At 36.0% G+C, this 19,301-nt stretch overlaps 1 protein-coding gene across 10 annotated transcripts in view; it reads right to left on the reverse strand.

Annotated features, from left to right (window-relative positions):
* UTRN (utrophin) overlaps nt 1–19,301 on the reverse strand; it is a 517,905-nt gene that overhangs the window by 140,898 nt on the left and 357,706 nt on the right. For all 10 annotated transcript variants that reach the window (XM_055087454.1, XM_024122697.3, XM_024122701.3 and 7 more), the window contains 2 exons: nt 13,830–14,002; nt 1,064–1,220 (listed from right to left, as the gene is read on the reverse strand). In XM_055087454.1, the coding sequence (XP_054943429.1) occupies nt 1,064–1,220; nt 13,830–14,002 (330 nt within the window). The remainder of the gene's footprint in view (nt 1–1,063; nt 1,221–13,829; nt 14,003–19,301) is intronic.

Genomic DNA, 19,301 nt, shown 5'->3' on the forward strand with positions numbered 1-19,301 from the left:
TCAGTAACTTTAAATCTTCTATCATCATTATTCTTTTTTGCATATTACATACCAACAGTGTCTTCCTTTTTTATTTTAATCTTAGAGCTATTTCTCTATCATATTCTCTTTTCAAGTACAAAGAGAAAATTTACCCAAATGGTAACTTTGAATAACCTGGTCACAAGCCTTCAAAATAAGATAAATTTCAAGGTCTTATCATTCTGTATTGAAGCAACTTATAATATAGAGGATGTCTTCCTTTAGAAGAAGCACGTGTTAGCATTTGTCACTTTCACATTAAAATGTACAGATTTAGAATTGCATGTGAAGAGGAAAAAATATAACAAAACAAGGTGATATGTGATATATGAGAAAATGGGTATGAAGATATATTATATAAATGAATGCAAAGTTAATGAGGCAAAGAATTTAAATAATACAAGGTTATAAGAATTAACATGTCAGTTGATAACATTCAGTGTATCTGCTTTTCAGAGTAAAAGTACAAATTTGCATAGAGATAGATATTGGAGCAGAATAAAAATGTGACAAAAAAGGGTCTAAGTCCAGACAGAAAAAAACCCCAAAACCCATAGAATGATCTTAAATACAATGGTCTTCATTTGCTTTCAGATTTATATCTATTCTATTTTCTTACTACTACAAGTCCTTATTTTTACTACTTTCATTTAGTAAAACAAGATAGTATATAATTCTTTATGACTCTATAACTTCTGAATTTAAGATTAACTTACAGTAAAATTTCCCCCAATATATTAATATTTTAAAATCTATTAGAAATAGATAAATTTCATGATCAGCTAAAAGCAATATAGTGCTTTAGATACCTGCAACGTTTGAAAAAACCTTCAGTTAAATATGAAGAGAAAACTTAATTTGAAAAAAAAGGGAGCGATGCATGCAATTTGAATAAAATGCCTAAATACTGATAATCAGGAACAGAGGGGGAAAAAACCTGTCATAATTGGTTCCACTCACATATTTATTTTATTTTGAGTACTTACTTCACCAAAATCAAAATGAATGAAAAAAAGGAACCCACCGTACGTGATCAACTTACTTTACAATGATCATACTGGAGTTGTAAGGCTGGGACATCCCCTCCAATAGGCATTTGTTTTCTAAGCTCTTCATCTTTCATATTCAGCCATTTGATCAGTTCTTCTAAAGACGTCAGCAACCTGTTCCACTTCTCAGCACTGGCCTCCAAATGAGCCCTGTGAAGAGATAATGCTGACCACATTTAGACATTTGAAACGCATCCAAAAAATTATGTACCTTCCTTTAGCCTAATAATCATGTACAGCCAACTAATGCTCACGGCTAAGAAGGAGGCTGAAACTTTGTAAAAAGAATATATATTTCCTGTAAGTAACAGTTATTTCGAATAAGCTAGAATATTAAGGATATGTTGGTAATACCTGTCAAAAGTTAAAACATACACCTCCACACCACAAAGGCATCAATATGAGGCTCTCAAGAAGAATGTCCATGATATAATGTAAAATTATTTAAGCAAGTTTCAGTAGTTTATGTATAGTATATATGCACATTCAATGTAACTTTTTTCTCATTTCATCTATATATACAAAGAGAGGGATAGAGAGAAGAAATCATATGCATATAAAATTTTTAGAAAGATACACACCAGATGCAGTTACTACTGAGAACACGATAAACGCTTAATTTTTATATATTTTTGTACTAATTGAGTATATGCAACAGGCTTGTACGATTTTTCTTTCCAAAAAAGCTAATTTGAGGGGGGAAAATTACTAATGTCTTGATTTCTCTTGTATTCAAATAAATTACTGAAAGCAGAACATCACCAACATTTATCTCAAAAAGTTGAAAAACAATAAAGGATTACTTGGACAGAACACTATTTGGCTTATGGCTGACTGACGTCCAGTGACAAATGTTATGAATAGAAAACAACTGAGCAGAAATCACTGCAGTACTTTATACTCTGCTTCAAAGATGAGGTCTTTGTTTCAATAATAACTTCTGTTTTTAGCACAGAAAAGTATCTTCAGGTTCTTAAATTATGAACTTCCTAATTAAGGAACTATGTTTAGGAAAAACATTTTTTATGTGATGAAGGCTTCAATAAGAATAAAGCCTTTGAAAATAGAAAAGTAAATAAAAGACAAATTTGCTAGTTGCTCCTGCTAGAGCCTTGGAGAAAGCCCAAAGCCTTGGAGAAAGCCCTGCCTCAAGCCCACACCACACGAGTTGGATTTAAAAAGATAAGTCCGTCAAAAACAACTCGAGAGACTTATCAGTGTTTCCTCAATTTTGCATCACCCCAGTGGACAGGCCATGAATGTGGACTTACATGCTAAACTGCATGAAATGGAATTACCTTGACTGTCCATGACCTTTCAGAATGAAAGCGGCAAGGCTGACGTAGACAGACAAAAGCCTTGTTACATAACAGCTTCCAAAGACTAAAGATTTATGATAGCAAAAGATGACTCATTTGGGGCAACCCCAGGTACAAGAAATCTCTGTTGACCATGTTTCACATCCTCTCATACCACAACGTTCACCTTAACATTGGCTTATGATCCCCACTTCCACAAAATTGCTCCTTTACTGAGTGATATGAAACAAATCAACCAAGCACAGCAACTACTGCCCCTCAGACCTATCAGTAATTTCCTTTTTGGACATCTGACCTACTTGAATCTTTGTCTCAAAGCCAATAGCTCTGCTATAGTTCATTCAAACAAATATTTCCCTATTGATCACATTAGGTGGTAGTCCCAGCAGTGGATATTCAACAATATCATAAGTCTTGTTTAAAAGTTCATAATGTTTTTCAGAAGAACAACTATGTATCTCTGATCTCTAGTTCATCTCTAATTCGTAAAACAATGACCATAGTCTATCAGCCAATATTCTTGGCTAAAAGAAAAAAATGGGAGTTCTGCATATCTCTAAAATACCATGAACATGCATTCTGTCACACACAAAAGACCAACTTTCCAGCAATCCATTTATAGTTCCATTGTCAGCTGGTTAATATAAAATGAACTATTCAAACTAGAAAATTCTATGTCTTATTCAAAAAAGCTAGGTACGAAATAATTTTTTTAAAGTTAGGAGTACAGAAAAAAGTTTGAGGTATCATAATTATAATTTGAAAGTCTATTTTATTCTCTTGTATTTACAGCCTTTTCTGTTCATTCTACAGGTGCTATGATTGACCTCACATTACAATCTTATGCTTTAATGAGATCCTGATTCTGTTTGAGGGCCAGCTTTTCTGTGTTCATACTGATTAATTTTAGGCCAAATATGTCCCTGATAAACAATACTTTTACTTGGCAAAGAACAGAACTAAATAATTTCAAGTATATTAACTGAAAACTCTCTCTGCCAGTTACAAAGCATTTTGTCCTCAGTATATTTGACTGAGTTGGTACAATTTCTTTCCAGTATTTTTAAATCCAAAAAATAAATACTGGACTTCCCTGGTGGCGCAGTGGTTAAGAATCCGCCTGCCAATGCAGGGGACATGGGCTCGATCCCTGGTCCAGAAAGATTCCACATGCCGTGGAGCAACTAAGCCTGTGCACCACAACTACTGAGCCTGCGGTCTAGAGCCCGCGAGCACAACTACTGAGCCCATGCGCCACAACTACTGAAGCCTGCACCCTAGAGCCCGTGCTCTGCAACAAGAGAAGCCACCACAATGAGAAGCCTGCACACCGCAATGAAGAGCAGACCCCGCTCACCGCAACTAGAGAAAAGTACACGCGCAGCAACAAAGACCCAATGCAGCCAATAAATAAATAAATATTTAAAAATAATAAATATTGATAAATAAATAAATAACAGCTAGAAATCAGAAGTCCTTAGTCAATCAAGAAGTGCTTGAGTGTCTTTGTGTGCAAAACACTTATGCACACACCCTGACCTCTTATTTTAGATTATTTGATCCTGCATCTTCAATGTCTATAGTTTAACTCTTTAATCAATAACCAAACCAGACATTACATTCCTATGACATCTAGTTACAGACTCACTGTATTGAAGAACATGATAATGTCTTTTCCAATGCAGTTTACTTTTTGACTGCACAGAAATAATGAAATTGATCATTGACATCTATGGCATTCAGCACCTGAAGAATTATTTATAAAGATGCAGGAAATACTCTTTTAAGCGCGATACTAAAGTGACTTTGAAATTAAAAAGATAACATTGGTCTATGTGCTTCTCTATATCTTTCTTTCTCCATAGTAAAAAGCAAACTGATGTGACAGAATCTCTCCCTGGAAAATCTGTTCTGGTTATTCTCCGATAGATTATAAATATGTGTTTGGTGGATTACTACCATATGCCCAAATAAAAGCATGCTTCTGTAGTAGCCTTCAGTGTCCTAGTTTCAATTTAATTCTTTCATCCTTCAAGATGAAAGCCTTTTCTTGGGCACTGGGTTGAATGCTTTGCAAAAAGAAACCTTACATTTGTGTTTGGTATAGTTGTACTTTTTCAATTTTACTTGAAACATTCTGAGGCTTATATTTCCCCAAGATTACAGTTAACCAGTCATCAGTCATGTTTTCAGAATCTCCACTTAAAACATTTCTTTAACTAACACATATCTGTGGGGCACTCACATTTTGGATAATAGACTTTATTATCCTCTCATCTGCTTCAGTTCATTCTTTGGGTACCTGACATGTGCAAAGCAATAGATACTTTCATTGCATGTATTAGCAACTCAGGGTTATGTCTACTTCAGAAAATGCTTCACACAAGTTAATTCTTTTTAGATTGAGTCATCTATTTTACAACTCTCTAAACATTTTTAAATGACCAGTTATTTTTAAAACTATAATATGAAAACATTTTTGAACATAAACATCCATAATAATGGCACCTCATCATTTAAATATTGTAGAAAAGGAACTATGGGGAAAACTATGTATTAATATTAATATCTATCTTAAATCACCAAAAGCCTCTACCTTTCATGTTTCTTCAAAGAAGTTTTTATCCCTTCTCCCAAAGTACAGATACAAAAAAAGAGAGCAAACAGTGTGAATGAGTAAGAGGAGCATTTATTAAAATAAAATACAGTTTTTCATTTTTTCAATAAAGTCAAATATCTATGGAGCACCCACTCTGATATCAGGCACTATACCGGTTCAGAAATAGAAGGTTCTAGGGTCAAGTTAGGAGGAAGACAAGTAAACCAAATATACTCTGAGATAGGAAACCTCACAACAACTCTCTGAGGCAACTACAGCTCAGAGAAGGAAGAAACTTGCTCAGGAAGCCATGGTGAGAATCTGGAATCCACACTAAATTCTAATCTCTTTCCAATATGTTGCTTTAATCCTGGACAGCACTTAAGAGGGCAGATAGAAACTGCCAAGGTATATTTGTAGACAAGCAAAGATACATTTGAAAAGTAGTAGGTCTGCCAAAGAATTTGATGACTCAAATTAAGAGGAGTAAAGATATACTATCCCCTATTGTGTAAGGAAGTAATGCACAGAATTAAATACCCACGTTGGCATTCTTACTACAAAGAAACTTTTCTTTTATGGTAAAACCCATAGATTACAAATTGAGTTATAGTGAAAGAAAATACCTTCATTAGTGCAAGAATAACCGGTAACATTAAAAGGGGATTATTTCTGCTCCCAGAAAAGGAATTAAGACTGACTAGGAGAAAAAAAGAGTCCTCAGAATTCATTCTGTTCTGAAAAGAACACCAAAACTGTGCTTCCAATATTGTAGCCACCAGCAATATGTGCCTATTTCAATTTAAAGCTTCAGTTAACTAAAATAAGTAAAATGGGAAATTCAGTTCACCAGTTGCACTAGCCGCATTTCAACTGCTCAACATGCCACATATGGCTAGTGGTTACTGTACCGAACAGTGCAGACACAGAACATTTCCATCATTGTAGAAAGTTCCACCGAAAAGCACTGAGCCAGAGGAAAACAAGAAGGAAAGCTGCAGAATTTTCCTCTATGAGATTTGAGAAAAAAAATTTTATAAGTTTTACAATATGGTTAGCAAAATCGACTACCTAAAGTTAAAACTGGTGTCAATGACATTGTAAAAGTGTGATAACGTTAGTTGTAATGATGATGTTAAAGGTTAATCTCCTCTAAGGGCCTCTAAAAAGGTGCTCTGAATCTTTAAGAGGCTCATAAAAGAAAGGGAAGATAGAATTTTATCTTTGAACGCTGTTTTCATTAGATTTGAGAATTTCACTGGCCTTTGAAACCGTAAGTTAATAAGGATCCATATTAAACATTAACATATTGAACATTAAGCTGATAAGTGGATATTTAATTAACATAATCCTAAATTATACAAATTTAACATATAAGTTTAAGCCATGGCCTTCACGTTACTGAATTTATTAGTAATTTCCAATTCACATTTTTCCAGGGAGTAAAAAACATTGTTAAAAGTTCCTAAGAGCCTATCTTCTAGCTCAGGTTTCAAATCACTAACTATCTTTGCTTATATCGATCTAAGTGGAATACAGACTTGTATGTATTGTTTTTTGATTGCAAAAGAATAGCTAGTAAATTAGATTTCCGTATTTTAAAAGCGTGATCAAAGTTATCCGAAAAGGGACTTCCCTGGTGGTCCAGTGGTAAAGAATCCGCCTTCCAATGCAGGGGACACGGGTTCGATCCCTGGTCAGGGAACTGGGATCCCACATGCCATGGGGCAACTAAGCCCGCATGCCACAGCTACTGAGCTCATGCACCTTAAAGAGAGAGCCTGTGTGCTCTGGAACCCTTACGCCAAAACTACAGAGCCTGCACGCCACAACTAGAGAGAAGCCCACACGCCGCAGTGAAAGATCCCACAAGCCTCAACAAAAATCCTGCGTGCTGCAATTAAGACCCAACGCAGCCAAAAATATAAATAAATAAAAAATAAAAAAGTTATCCGAAAAGACTGGAAAATAGTACTTAAGATATTAACCCAAGGCTTTGAGTCACATGTAATTCCGTAGTTCCAATGATCACACCGTGGTCAATGGAGGTAACATCAAGCATTTCATGTAGACACAGTGAATGTTCAGTAAATATTAGCTGTTATTATGATCTTTGACAGATAGTCTCTTTTCTAAAAATGATGATAAATTGCAGCAAATATTCCCGGCCATGACAATACTGATTGTAGCACAATGAAAGCACAATTTGAAATACAGAATGCACAGAAGGGACATCTATCTGATGGTCTTATTCTCAGAAAAGAATGAAGCAAGGCTGCATGCAGAGAGGGAGATTTCGAGAGGTTGTGGGAGCCAATGAGGAATCGAAAGCTTTAAGAGTTAGGGATAGTGGTGATTATGATAGAAAATCATTCAGAATTGCAACAGCAATTCTAAGTAGAAACTGTCAAGTTACAGTTGAAGAAATGTTATCATTTATCACTTTCCAGTGCAACAGTAGGAAGCCCAGAATTTAGATCAGGGGATAGGGAGGGTATGGTTATCAGAGCATCAGCGATTGGAAAAGCAGACAGGAATTTCAAGGGGGAGAGGAATTTCAAGGTCCTGACATTACTGAAATGGTTTATAATGAAATCCAAGCTGGGTAGATGGGGTTGATGAAGTCTGAAAAGTGGAAGGGTTTAAGTAACTAAAGATAAGGAGAAAGATGTGTAGGTTCGGGAAGATGAAGGAAAAATAAAAAGAAAGCTAGGAATTCCTCAGTTGAAAATATTATAGGATGTGCATTTTTAAACAATCTAGTTAGAATATTGTAGACAAATTATATATACAGAATAAAACTACAAAGTTAGGGGATAGTATATAGATGGCCCTGGTATATATAAAGCTAATGAAGGAAGGGCCTCTTCATAAAATCCATAACTTTAATGTGAAGGAGAGTTGTTTTCCTGATGACGTTCTAAACAATCCTGACTTGCTACAACAGAGGGCTCTTCTCCAACTAACATGGCAAAATCAATGGCACTCAGATATGCATGGCCAGGTGGGATGTAAAAAAATAAAATGTGTGCTCTGAAAACGATTTGCCCCTGGTCTCCTGAGATTGATCATCCCAGGGATGCCAAGATAACATGGGATGTTAACTAAGTCCTAGGTCTGGGCAGATCTATGGGGCTTGGAAGCAAAATAGGGATAAAAGCATTTAGAGATAAAGTAAGAAGAAACTGAGAAGTCAAAATATACAGAGTTATCAACAGAGACATCGACACCAAGGATGATAAGTGAGGAAAAGGCACAGAATAAAAAGGAAGTCAGATGCTCAAATCAATGAGTAAAGTAGAAGAGTGTCCTATACATCAGGAGGAAGCAGGAATAAGATGACGAGAAGGTAAAATAATAGGTGTATCCACTTCTAACGACAAGTTGTTGAGAGATGGAGAAGCAAGGCTTAAGCAATAGCAATGAGGCTGCCAACTTTCCCTCTTATCCCTGTGCGCAGGGCCGCTGTTCAGCCAGCGTCTGCTGGCGCCATACTGGGAGTTTATGGCTAGCATTCTACTTGGTGTCCATAGTGGTTGTTAAATATTCAGAATGTTCCTGTTGACTGCCAGGTGAGGAAAATGGGAAAACTGAACTCTATTAAAGAGCGTTTCAAGTAAAGCAGGCAATTAAGGGGACAGTCAACTTTCAATTATAGAGAAGAGTGATGGGAGAGTTTAAACAAATGTTAAAGACATAGGAGAATTTGTTCACAGTAGAAGCCAGTGCAAATGTAGACTATACTTTAAAGGAATGAGAGGAAAGAACAGAAGAACAGGAATTCATAGTGTGCTCAGCAAGCAACATTTTCAGTAAGAACTGAAGGAGGCAGCTGGCTGTGGGGGAAGTTACTCCACGTTTTTGTTAATGAGAGCACCTCCACGCCCCAGCTCCTTGGGAAGGGGTTTTCTCACGAAGTACATTCCTGGCCTCTTCTCCACCCTTTCACTCTCTCTGTCCCTGTAGAGGTAGAGTGAGGAATCTGATTTGTAGATTTGGGGAATAACTGGATCTAGTGAGCTCAGCCCACTCTTCCCTTTTGAGAACAAGCCTGCAGAGACTGAGCTCTTTTCTACTCTTCCACGCAGGGTTTCCCACATGAGAGGCCACATTGTCCAGTGACTGCTGGGAATTCTGCCTGCTTCTGGAGTCCGGTTAACAGCCCCATTTAGCTCTCACTCTAAGCACCTCCTCCAGCTTAGCGTCTGTCAGTAATTAACATGACACTGCTGTTCTCACTTGTCCTTACGTTTGTTTCCTATTTCTTCTGAATCCAGCCAGGAAAGAGGGATGCTACTTGTTGGGGACCTTCTCAGAAATTCCCAATATTAGTGACTAAGAAACAAGACGGGGTAGGGACAATTTCTATGTCTTTTGAACTAATTAGTTCCAAACATAATGGTAATCAATGAGAGTAATAATAATAGTTAACAATTATTTAGTGCTTACCATGTGCCACTGTTTTAGGTACTTTATAAAGGCTAATTAAATCAACTATTCCTGATGACTCTATGAGGAAGTTACTCCTATTATCCCTATTTTGCACAGGAGGAAATACATATTGGCCAAGTAACCTCCCCGCAGGGTCACAGCTGCCAAGGAACAAAACTAGTGTTTAAACTTACTAGGCAGTCTAGCTCCAGCGTATTAAATGCACCCTGTACCACTTCTCTCTGAGGTGTGCTTACTATATGAGGGCCCATTACTAAGAATAATAAACCATTTTATCTTTTTTAAATTGCGATATAATTGACATATAACATTAGTGTCAGGTGTACAACATAGTGATTCAATATTTTTATTGATTACACTCCATACAGTTATTATAAAATATGGACTATATTCCCTGTTCTGTACATTGCATCCTTGAAACTTATTTGTTTTATACCTTAATTCCCTTCACCTATGTTGCCCCTCCCCCACTCCCCTCTGGTAACCGCTAGTTTGTTCTCTGTATCTGTGAGTCTGTTTCTGTTTTGTTATATTTGTTCAGTTGTTTAATTTTCTAGATTCCACATGTAAGTGAAAACATACAGTATTTGCCTTTGTCTTACTTATTTCAGTAAGTATAATACCCTCCAGGTCCATCCATGCTGTCACAAATGGTAAAATGTCATTCTTTTTTTTATGGCTGAGTAATATTCCATTATATATATATAAATACACACACACACACACACACACACATACAAACAAACACATATATATACATACAAACACATATATATGCATATATATAAATATTCCATTGTATGTATGTATATATATATATATAAAATCTTCTTTATGCATTCAACTGTTGATAAACAGTTGCAGACTGTTTCCATGTCATGGCTATTGTAAATAATGGTGCTATGAACACTGGGTTGCATATATCTTTTCAAGGCAGTGTTTTTCATTTTCTTTGTCTCAATACCCAAAGCGACTGTAATCAAAATAGTATGGTACTGGCACAGAAACAGAAGCATAGATCAATGGAACAGAATAGACAGCCCAGAAATAAGCCCATGCACATATGGTCAATTAAATCTACAACAAAAGAGGGAAGACTACACAATGGGGAAAAGACATTCTCTTCAATAAGTAGTGTTGGGAAAACTGGACAGCTACAAGTGAAAAAATGAAACTAGACCATTTTCTCACACTGTATACAAAAATAAACTCAAAATGGATTAAAGACTTAAATGTAAGACCTGAAAACATAAAACTCCTAGAAGAAAACATCTATGCAGTACACTCTTTGTTGGTCTTAGTAATATATAAATATATATATATATATATATATTTGTATTTGTCTCCTTAGGCAAAGGTAACAAAAGCAAAAATAAAGGAATGGGATCTAATCAAACTAAAAAATTTTTGCACAGAGAAGGAAACCATCAACAAAATGAAAAGGTAATCTACTGAATGGGAAAAGATATTTGCCTATGATATGTCCCATAAGGGGTTAATACCCCCAATATATAAAGAACTCATACAGCTCAATACAAAAACAAACAATCCGATTAAAAAATGGGCAGAGAACCTGATAGGCATTTTTCCAAAGAAGACATACAGATGTCCAACAGGCACATGAAAATATGCTCAACATAGAGGAAAATCATCAGGAAAATGCTAATCAAATCCACAATGAGATATCACCTCACAACTTTCAGAATAGCTATGGTCAAAAAGACAAGAAATAACAAGTGTTGGTGAGGACATGGAGAAAAGGGAAACCCTGTATACTGCTGGTGGGAATGTCAATAGGTGCAGCGACTATGGAAAACAGTTTAACGGTACTTCAAAAAATTAAAAATAGAACTATCATACGATCCAGCAATTCCACTCTTGGGTATTTCTCTGAAAGGGTCTCTTCACAGCTCTCCTTGTCTTTAGAACTTTGCTCATCTAATAATGCACTCTCCATAGTTGTGTGAGAGGGATATTTCCAAAGCTTAAGTCTAATCATGCCACCTAAAAATTTTCAAATTCCATTACCAGTGGAATGGAGCATGGTGCACACAGGTGTTCCGTGATTTGTGTCTTACCTCCCTCCTCACCTTTTTCTCTAGTCAGAGTCTCTCCTCTCTACATCATCAGCAAATTCTTTTCTCAGTCAGACTGAACTTCTTAACTACTCCATGAAAACACAGTGTTATTTCTGGCCTCCTGCTTAGATATCTTTCTCCAGTCCTCATCCAGTCCATCTGGGGAAAACTATACATCTTTCAAGGCTCAGCTTAGTAATCATCTCTTTCATGAAGCCTTTGATGATCATCTGAAGCGAAAGTAACCACTTCCTCCTTTGGACCCGTCTTAGCCTGAAGAGAACTGTGAACCCCCTAGGGGTAGGGGCCATATCTTATTTATGATTCACAATGCCTTAAACCTAGAAGTAAGTTCTTATTAAATGCTTGAATCTCCAGAAATGAGTAATGAGGCTAAAAATTATTTTAATTTATTATCACATTACTAACACATTTTACTGGGATATATGATTTGTCTTGATCCAGAATCCCACTGGCAAAAGCTTATTCCCCCATCTTCTAAAAATAACATTATTTACTAGATAATATTCCAACTATAGTTTATGAGTTCTTTCTTTCCAGGTTAGAAAAAAAAATGTGACTTGACAGGCTTAGGCAATAAAGGCCATGAAAGGTCAAAGATTTTTTTTGTCTTCATTAAATTCTCCTTCCTGAAGAACTCATCCTCCAGACTCAAAAAATTCCAGCACCATGCACACAGTCTTCACCAGGGCCAGGCCCGTGGCTTTTAGCTTGTTAGACTAGCTGGTTTTGTTAGAACCTCAGTGAATGTTTTCTACTATGTGAACACTTTAAATCTTTTTATTTATTTATATTTATAGAGAACAGAGAGGTGAAACCCAATGGGATCTGGCCAGTTGAAAATTCAATTTTAAGCAATCACAAGTATATTCTCTCACTATACAATACTCCCTAATTTTCCTAACTAAAAAAGAGTAGTTGGTTGATAAAGTCCAACAGGATTTTTACACAGAGGTTTCCATAGTCATGCTACATTACCCCCTTCTTTAAGGGTAAAAAGAAGTGCAAATATCGCTTTATGAGCCCCAGAAGAATAAAAACCTTTCAGGATTTCTCTTCAGAAGGAAAATTTTTTTAAAAATTCATTCACAGTAAATAAATAATCCGTGAAAGATTTCTGCTCTCCATGAAGTAGTCTATAAAATGCAGAAACCAGTTGAAGCAGATCCACTGAACCCCTTTATGTAAGAAAAAATAAACTAGATGCTACATTAGACAGAAATTACATAGATTAAGGAACTATCGGATTACCCCATTCAATCTTCACAGCAGTCATGTGGGTTAAATATTTATATTTTGATTTTGTAAATGAGAAAACCAAGGCTCAGAGAGACTAAGTGACTTGCCCAAGATCAGTAAGTAAATAGTAAAATCAGAGTCAAATTCAAGACCATTTGGTTTAAGGTTGTACATTTTTCAATACATCATACCGTTTCTGAACTTTAAGATTTAAGAAACTGACCTAGGTGCAAGATCCAAGTCTTTCTACCAACATTCATGTTCTTAGTCAGTTTCCACTAAACTCATACCCAGTTACGTATTATCCGCCATCTAGTAAACATAATTCTAAAATGTTCTTAACTCCCAGTAATAATATTAACAGCTGCCACAGTAGGTGTTTTTTCAATGTCTTTTCTTAGTCAAATCCTGATCCTCAAATTCATCCTTATTTACTTTTTACTTTCTCCAGATGGAGACATGAATCATCACTTATCCATTTTAGTGTCCCTAAGTGATATCTAATTTCTAAAAGTACGTCTTCAAATTGGACATACAAATTGCATGACAAAGCAAAACACATTCATTGCCAAGAGTCAGAAAGATCTAGATTCAAATCCTCGTGTGGCACTTGTTAGCTCAATATCTTGTCAAGTTCTTTACATTCATTAAGCCTCTGTCACCTCATGTAAGAAAGGATTTTACTATTCACCTCACTAGGATTTTTTGAATACTAAATAAAGAAATGTTTGTAAAGATCCTAACACAATACTTGGTTAAGGTAAACACTCAACAACTAGCAGGTATTGGTAACATCATTACTATTATTAGGTTTAAAATACGATATGCAAATTTGTGACTAGTCAGGAACAGTTGACAGAGGGCAGTGGAATAAGTGGACATAAATGGAGCTAAAAGTGTAACTTTAAAAAAAAATAATCTTTGCATTTAAATCTTAAACTATTTCTGAAGAAGTAGCATGCTGGTAAGGCTTCCTGTTCCCTTCCTGATATACAAAAATCATGAAAATCCTCCTCCCCCATTATTTTATTTTGATACTGACAATGCTGACCTGATACTGGCAGATTTTGCTTTTAAGTCGTTCCATCTCTGGTTCATATCATCCAGTCGATGCTGAAGCATAGTAGCCTCTTCAGAATTTCCCAAAGCTTTTACCATCTTCTGCCTGTTTCCATCGAGGCTTTTAAATATGTCACTGTGGGCATCAATTTCTGCCTGGATGTCCTGAACAGAAAAAGGCAAAGAGATAATGCAATATTATGTATTAGTGTCAACATTACTTGGGATTGCTATACAAACTTTACTTTTTTCATATTCCACAAATGAGTTTTTTAAAAGCAAAATAGTTAATTTTAGCTTAAATGATAACAAATTTGTGTTTTCACAATTTCTACATTGAAAATAATAGTTTTAAAATCTTTAATAAGACGCTGATTTCCCCCAGTCTTAAAAACAGAATGTATCAATATTATAATCTAAATTTCATGTATCAGTTAGTTAGACGTTCAAATTCAATGAGAAATTTTTGAAATTTTGTACATTTGTGGCTGCCAAATCACTCAACTTTGCTTAATACCCAAATAAATTCTTTCTCCCCTTTCCACAGAGGCAAAACTTCCCTCAAAATATGAAGTTTTACAGAGGTCACTAAGATATTACATAATTAAACTTTTTTTTTACAGTTAGACAAACTTACTAATAGTTCGTCCTTTTAATCTAATAAAACTTATTTCTAAAATTTAAAAAAGCATTCTCATAACAATGTTTATCCTCATTAAGAAATAAAAAATAATAACAAAATAATATTTCTCCTGTTAAAAAGGAAAATATTTTGTTCACTTCTATAAAGTAAATTTGAGTGTAGTTTAAGTAAAATAAGAATTAATATAAATTAATAATAAAAATTGGTTCAGACTTTGAGGAAGCATTTTGGCAATTTGTATCAAAAGCCTTAAAACTGTTGAAATTACCTATCCTAAGAAGATTTATGCATAAACACATTTATCACATTGATTGTTTTTAAAATAAAAAAGTAAAAACTTTCATAATACACATTAATGCTAGTTTATTATTAGGTTTTAAAATGGAGGATAAAAAACTATATATTGTGATGTTAATTTAATTTGTAAAGCAGGTGTTTAAATTAGCCTATGTATTTGTAAATCACTGCACACACATACATTAGAAGACTGTAAGAAATAAATCAAAATAGTGCGATCTCCATATAAGAGGATTAAAGGTGATTTTAGTTTTCTTCTTTACACTTCTCTGAGTTTCCAAGTTTCTATAAAAAACAGGGTTTCTTTTTGTAATTAAACAAATACAACAAATTTAAACTTTAAAATACAGAGGGTCTTATCAATTGTTTAGTACTCTCCTGTTAAAAGGTTGTCAACACAATTTTCTATATTAAGTTGGCAATCACCTTTTCTTCATGAATAAATGGGATGTGTAGCTAACTCTAGTGTGACAGCCACTACCATCCAACAACTAAGTATGAACTTACAAACAGAAAAGCAGACATCAGAAAGGGCCATGAAGGTGTGGGGTGAGTCTCCATGGCATTATTTGGTAAGGAATATTAAGGCAACATATTGCAGAAATAAAAATTATATTTCTGGTAATGAATCAGAATTAGCAAAAGAAGAGCAAGCTCAAACACTATAATTTTGTTACACTTCTCATCTTCAGTTTTCCTTTATAATCATCGTTCTTCTTTAGTTTCTCCAACTCTAAATGAGCATGGTAAAAATTTAAACAGAAATTCTTCGGGGCTTCCCTGGTGGCGCAGTGGTTGAGAGTCCGCCTGCCGATGCAGGGGACACGGGTTCGTGCCCCGGTCCAGGAGGATCTCACATGCCGCGGAGCGACTAGGCCCACGAGCCATGGCCGCTGAGCCTGTGCGTCCGGAGCCTGTGCTCCGCAACGGGAGAGGTCACAACAGTGAGAGGCCCGCGTACCGCAAAAAAAAAGAAATTCTTCGAATACTCAGAATGCTATTATTAATTTAGAACTTACTCATGATAAGCAATCCATGTATTCCATTAAGAACCAAGGCTTAGCTGCCAGCGTTGAAGTGACTGTTCTTCAAGTATCTACAGACCTACACAAACCACGACACATGGAAAAGCCTTGTACAACTCACTACTCCAATCAGCATGGTAAAAAGTTGTCACACGAGGTTAAGGGGCACAACTGCTATATTATAATTTCTGGGAAGACTTGTGACATCTAAGATGACATTAATAGGGTCATATTTGAAAGATGGGAGAGGTGAACACAAAGTTTGATGGACAGCTTCTGCAAAATTTATGCTCTAAATTTGCAAGCCCATTGGTCTCTGGGTTATCTAACAACAAAGCCAAATCAGGTCTTCCTGCAAAGTGTAATCTGAGTACACCCAGAATTAGGGTTAACCACTGAACAAAAACTCTAACACTGTTGACTCTTCTGCATTTTACTAGCACCTCCATCCCAGAGAGTACACAGCAGACACTGATGGGGAAGCAGGGAAACACAGCCAGATACTGATTCAAGGTTCTCAGGCTGGGCAACAGTATGCATGTAAATGGCAATCTGGTTATAAATTTAACTTGGGAGGTTTCAAATAGAAATTCTCAGTAGAAAAGGAAAATTCTGCTGAAAGATTCTTTGATGACATCTCCTGAACAACACAGTCCTTCCTATTCTTTAGAATAGAACTGTTTTATTTTTGTGTCCTGAAATGCATTTTAAGACATCCAAAGAGATATATCAAAAGCCCAGTTTTAAACTTCAGCTGTAAATATGTATGATAGCCATCTTTCTCAAAAAGCTCAGTGACAGAGTAAATAAGCAAGGCCTCCCTTTGCTCTGTATTGTCAAGGAGAATTTGGCCTCTAATTTCCTGTGCAGGTTCCTAAACATCATTATCAGTGGACCACACCTAAAATCACAGGCAACTTCAAAACACAACTTCCTGTAGCAGCCTGACCTATTTGCTTCTTTTCATATTCAAGAGACAGAGAAAGACAGAAGCACATCCAGATTCATAAATAGTTTCCTCAGTTTCACAGTAGCATTCCACATGAGGAAATCTGGATACCAAAAGCACGAAGCAAATTTGGCTCTTCACTTCAGATCAGGTGATGCCTTTTCCAATCCGGCCACAATGACAGATGGAGTAAAACAGAACTGCATCACTGGCCCAGGCAATGATTGTAAGTATTTCCATAACGTTTTGGTTAAGAGCACCACCAGTGATCATATATTCATGCTGCAACGTACGTTTCAATATGTGGAAAACCCTTCCACACATGAGCCTCATCAAAAATTAGGAAGAAAATCAACAACCAGAAAACGATCAAAGAAAAGGAAATCAGCATACATTGTTTTTTTAATTTAACATTTGGTGGCATATTTATTTGGCCAAATATATCAAGAGCTCCTAAAGACAGAAAATCATCTTAACATTTCTTCTGTATCCTTCAGAGTCTCTGTTACACAGAGTAAGTCTAATGAAAAATGGATGTATATGGATAGACAGATACATAGATAGATGGATGCAAAATTGCATAGATGAATGTACGAATAAGTTCATCTTGATAGACTGGCATATCACTGTAATGCCAAGAGAAATCAGACAAATAATTAGAAGGAAACGCAGTAATCATTCTGTTTAATCTCTTCGTTCAAAAAATTTAACAGGGAGAAATTATTATTTAGAAGCCTGCACTGCAAAGCCTTGCCTAAGCTCTTCGCTGGAAATTTAGAATTACCCGCAGTTAATGAATCATGCTCCTTCATAGATCCCTGTGTAATGATGCACTGGTTTTAAAATCAAGATGCCAGCATGGGAGTCTGTCAGATCATGACCCTGATGTAACATCAAATGCTAAAATAAATTAAAGTTCTATGAAAGAGGGTTAACTCCCACTGCACAGCTGGGAGACTTGCCCTACTAATGCTTACCTCTGTCACCTGGAAGCCTTTCTGACCATTAAATAAACATTAAAGCACAAAACGGTTATTGATAATTAGTTATGGGAATGTAATCCATCTAGAAGCACAAAGCAATGCTCTTCCAACCATTTAACATAAGCCAGTCATGTGCAAAGAGGGACCCCAGCAAAGTATTCAGGCAGTTGAACTAACATTTGAAAACAGAACAGAAGAAATACTTAAAGAATTCACTCGAAAGGCTTGCAGTGTACTTTCAAACAATGTAAGCATAATGTAGACGGTTCAGAAAAGCTAGGGGTTAGAATAAAGAGACTACATATTTTTCTCTAAGTAAAATACCATCAAAAGCCTAACATGCACACTTTAAGAAGAACCTTGCAGAAGACAGCTACAACAGCTCCCAGAGGTTCATGATCAACAATTAGTCTTTTTCTATACAACACCCACTACCCGGGTCAAAATAAACTGCACAAATAAAGCAAAACATTTATTCATTTACTTATTTAACAGTCGATGTTTTAATACCAGTTTTGCCCTAACTGGACATTGCTTCAGTGACATAACCCATAGAGATAGTATATGCAAACACTTTATAATGTAGGTCACATACATTTTATTTCTTTTATAATGTTCTATAATCAAGTAGTGGCTGCAGCTGTGTAAGCAAAAATATTTCCTTAGATGATTATAAACAGAACTGTTTGAACCCTCTTGTAAGAAACAGAGATTTAGAACAGTACCACTAAGAAGTCTTCAACAACTAAGTTGGTATTAGAATAGATTCATCCTCTTTGGGCCTTGCTGACATCATTTTGGTTTATTTTTGCATGGTATATTTACCTAACCCTACATGGCCACAGAAGTGTTTTCTCTGAAGGAATCCTGACCCCTTTTCTGAAGGTGAAGAAGTGAGGTTAGCAACAATTTCCCAACTATATCCCAAGGCTCAGGCTAAATCAACAAAGTTAACCATTAGGGGAAAAGAAATCCACTGTTCCTTTCAAAAGTGAGACCGGAATGCAGAAACAGTTTAGGATTGATTGTCAGGAGCTCAGTAGGATCACTGCCTGAGTTTCAGGTTTTGAAAATGAGGGATCATACCTTTTAAAAAATAGTTAGGTATCACCTAAAAAAAATACAAGCTAATAATATCCTCAAAGGTCATTACATGCTATGTAAATATGCTTTGAGACGGTTTGTGAGACTTCTGGGATAGTGAGTGATTGCAATTAACTAATCAATTAATTATTACAATTAACTTGATGTCAACAAATTATTCAATTAATTATTTATAAATTATATTTTCTTTCAACAACTAATCTCATAAATTTTAACCACTCTATTAATAATTATGGACTCACATTTTGACAGATAAAAGAGTGGTATCACCTGGTCTACAGCAGCATTTAAAAAGTAAGAAATAGGGGGGCTTCCCTGGTGGCGCAGTGGTTGAGAGTCCGCCTGCCGATGCAGGGGACGCGGGTTCGTGCCCCGGTCGGGGAGGATCCCACATGCCGCGGAGCGGCTGGGCCCGTGAGCCATGGCCGCTGAGCCTGCGCGTCCGGAGCCTGGGCTCCGCAAC

This window comes from Physeter macrocephalus, chromosome 10 (genome assembly GCF_002837175.3).
Source record: "Physeter macrocephalus isolate SW-GA chromosome 10, ASM283717v5, whole genome shotgun sequence".
NCBI lineage: Eukaryota > Metazoa > Chordata > Mammalia > Artiodactyla > Physeteridae > Physeter > Physeter macrocephalus.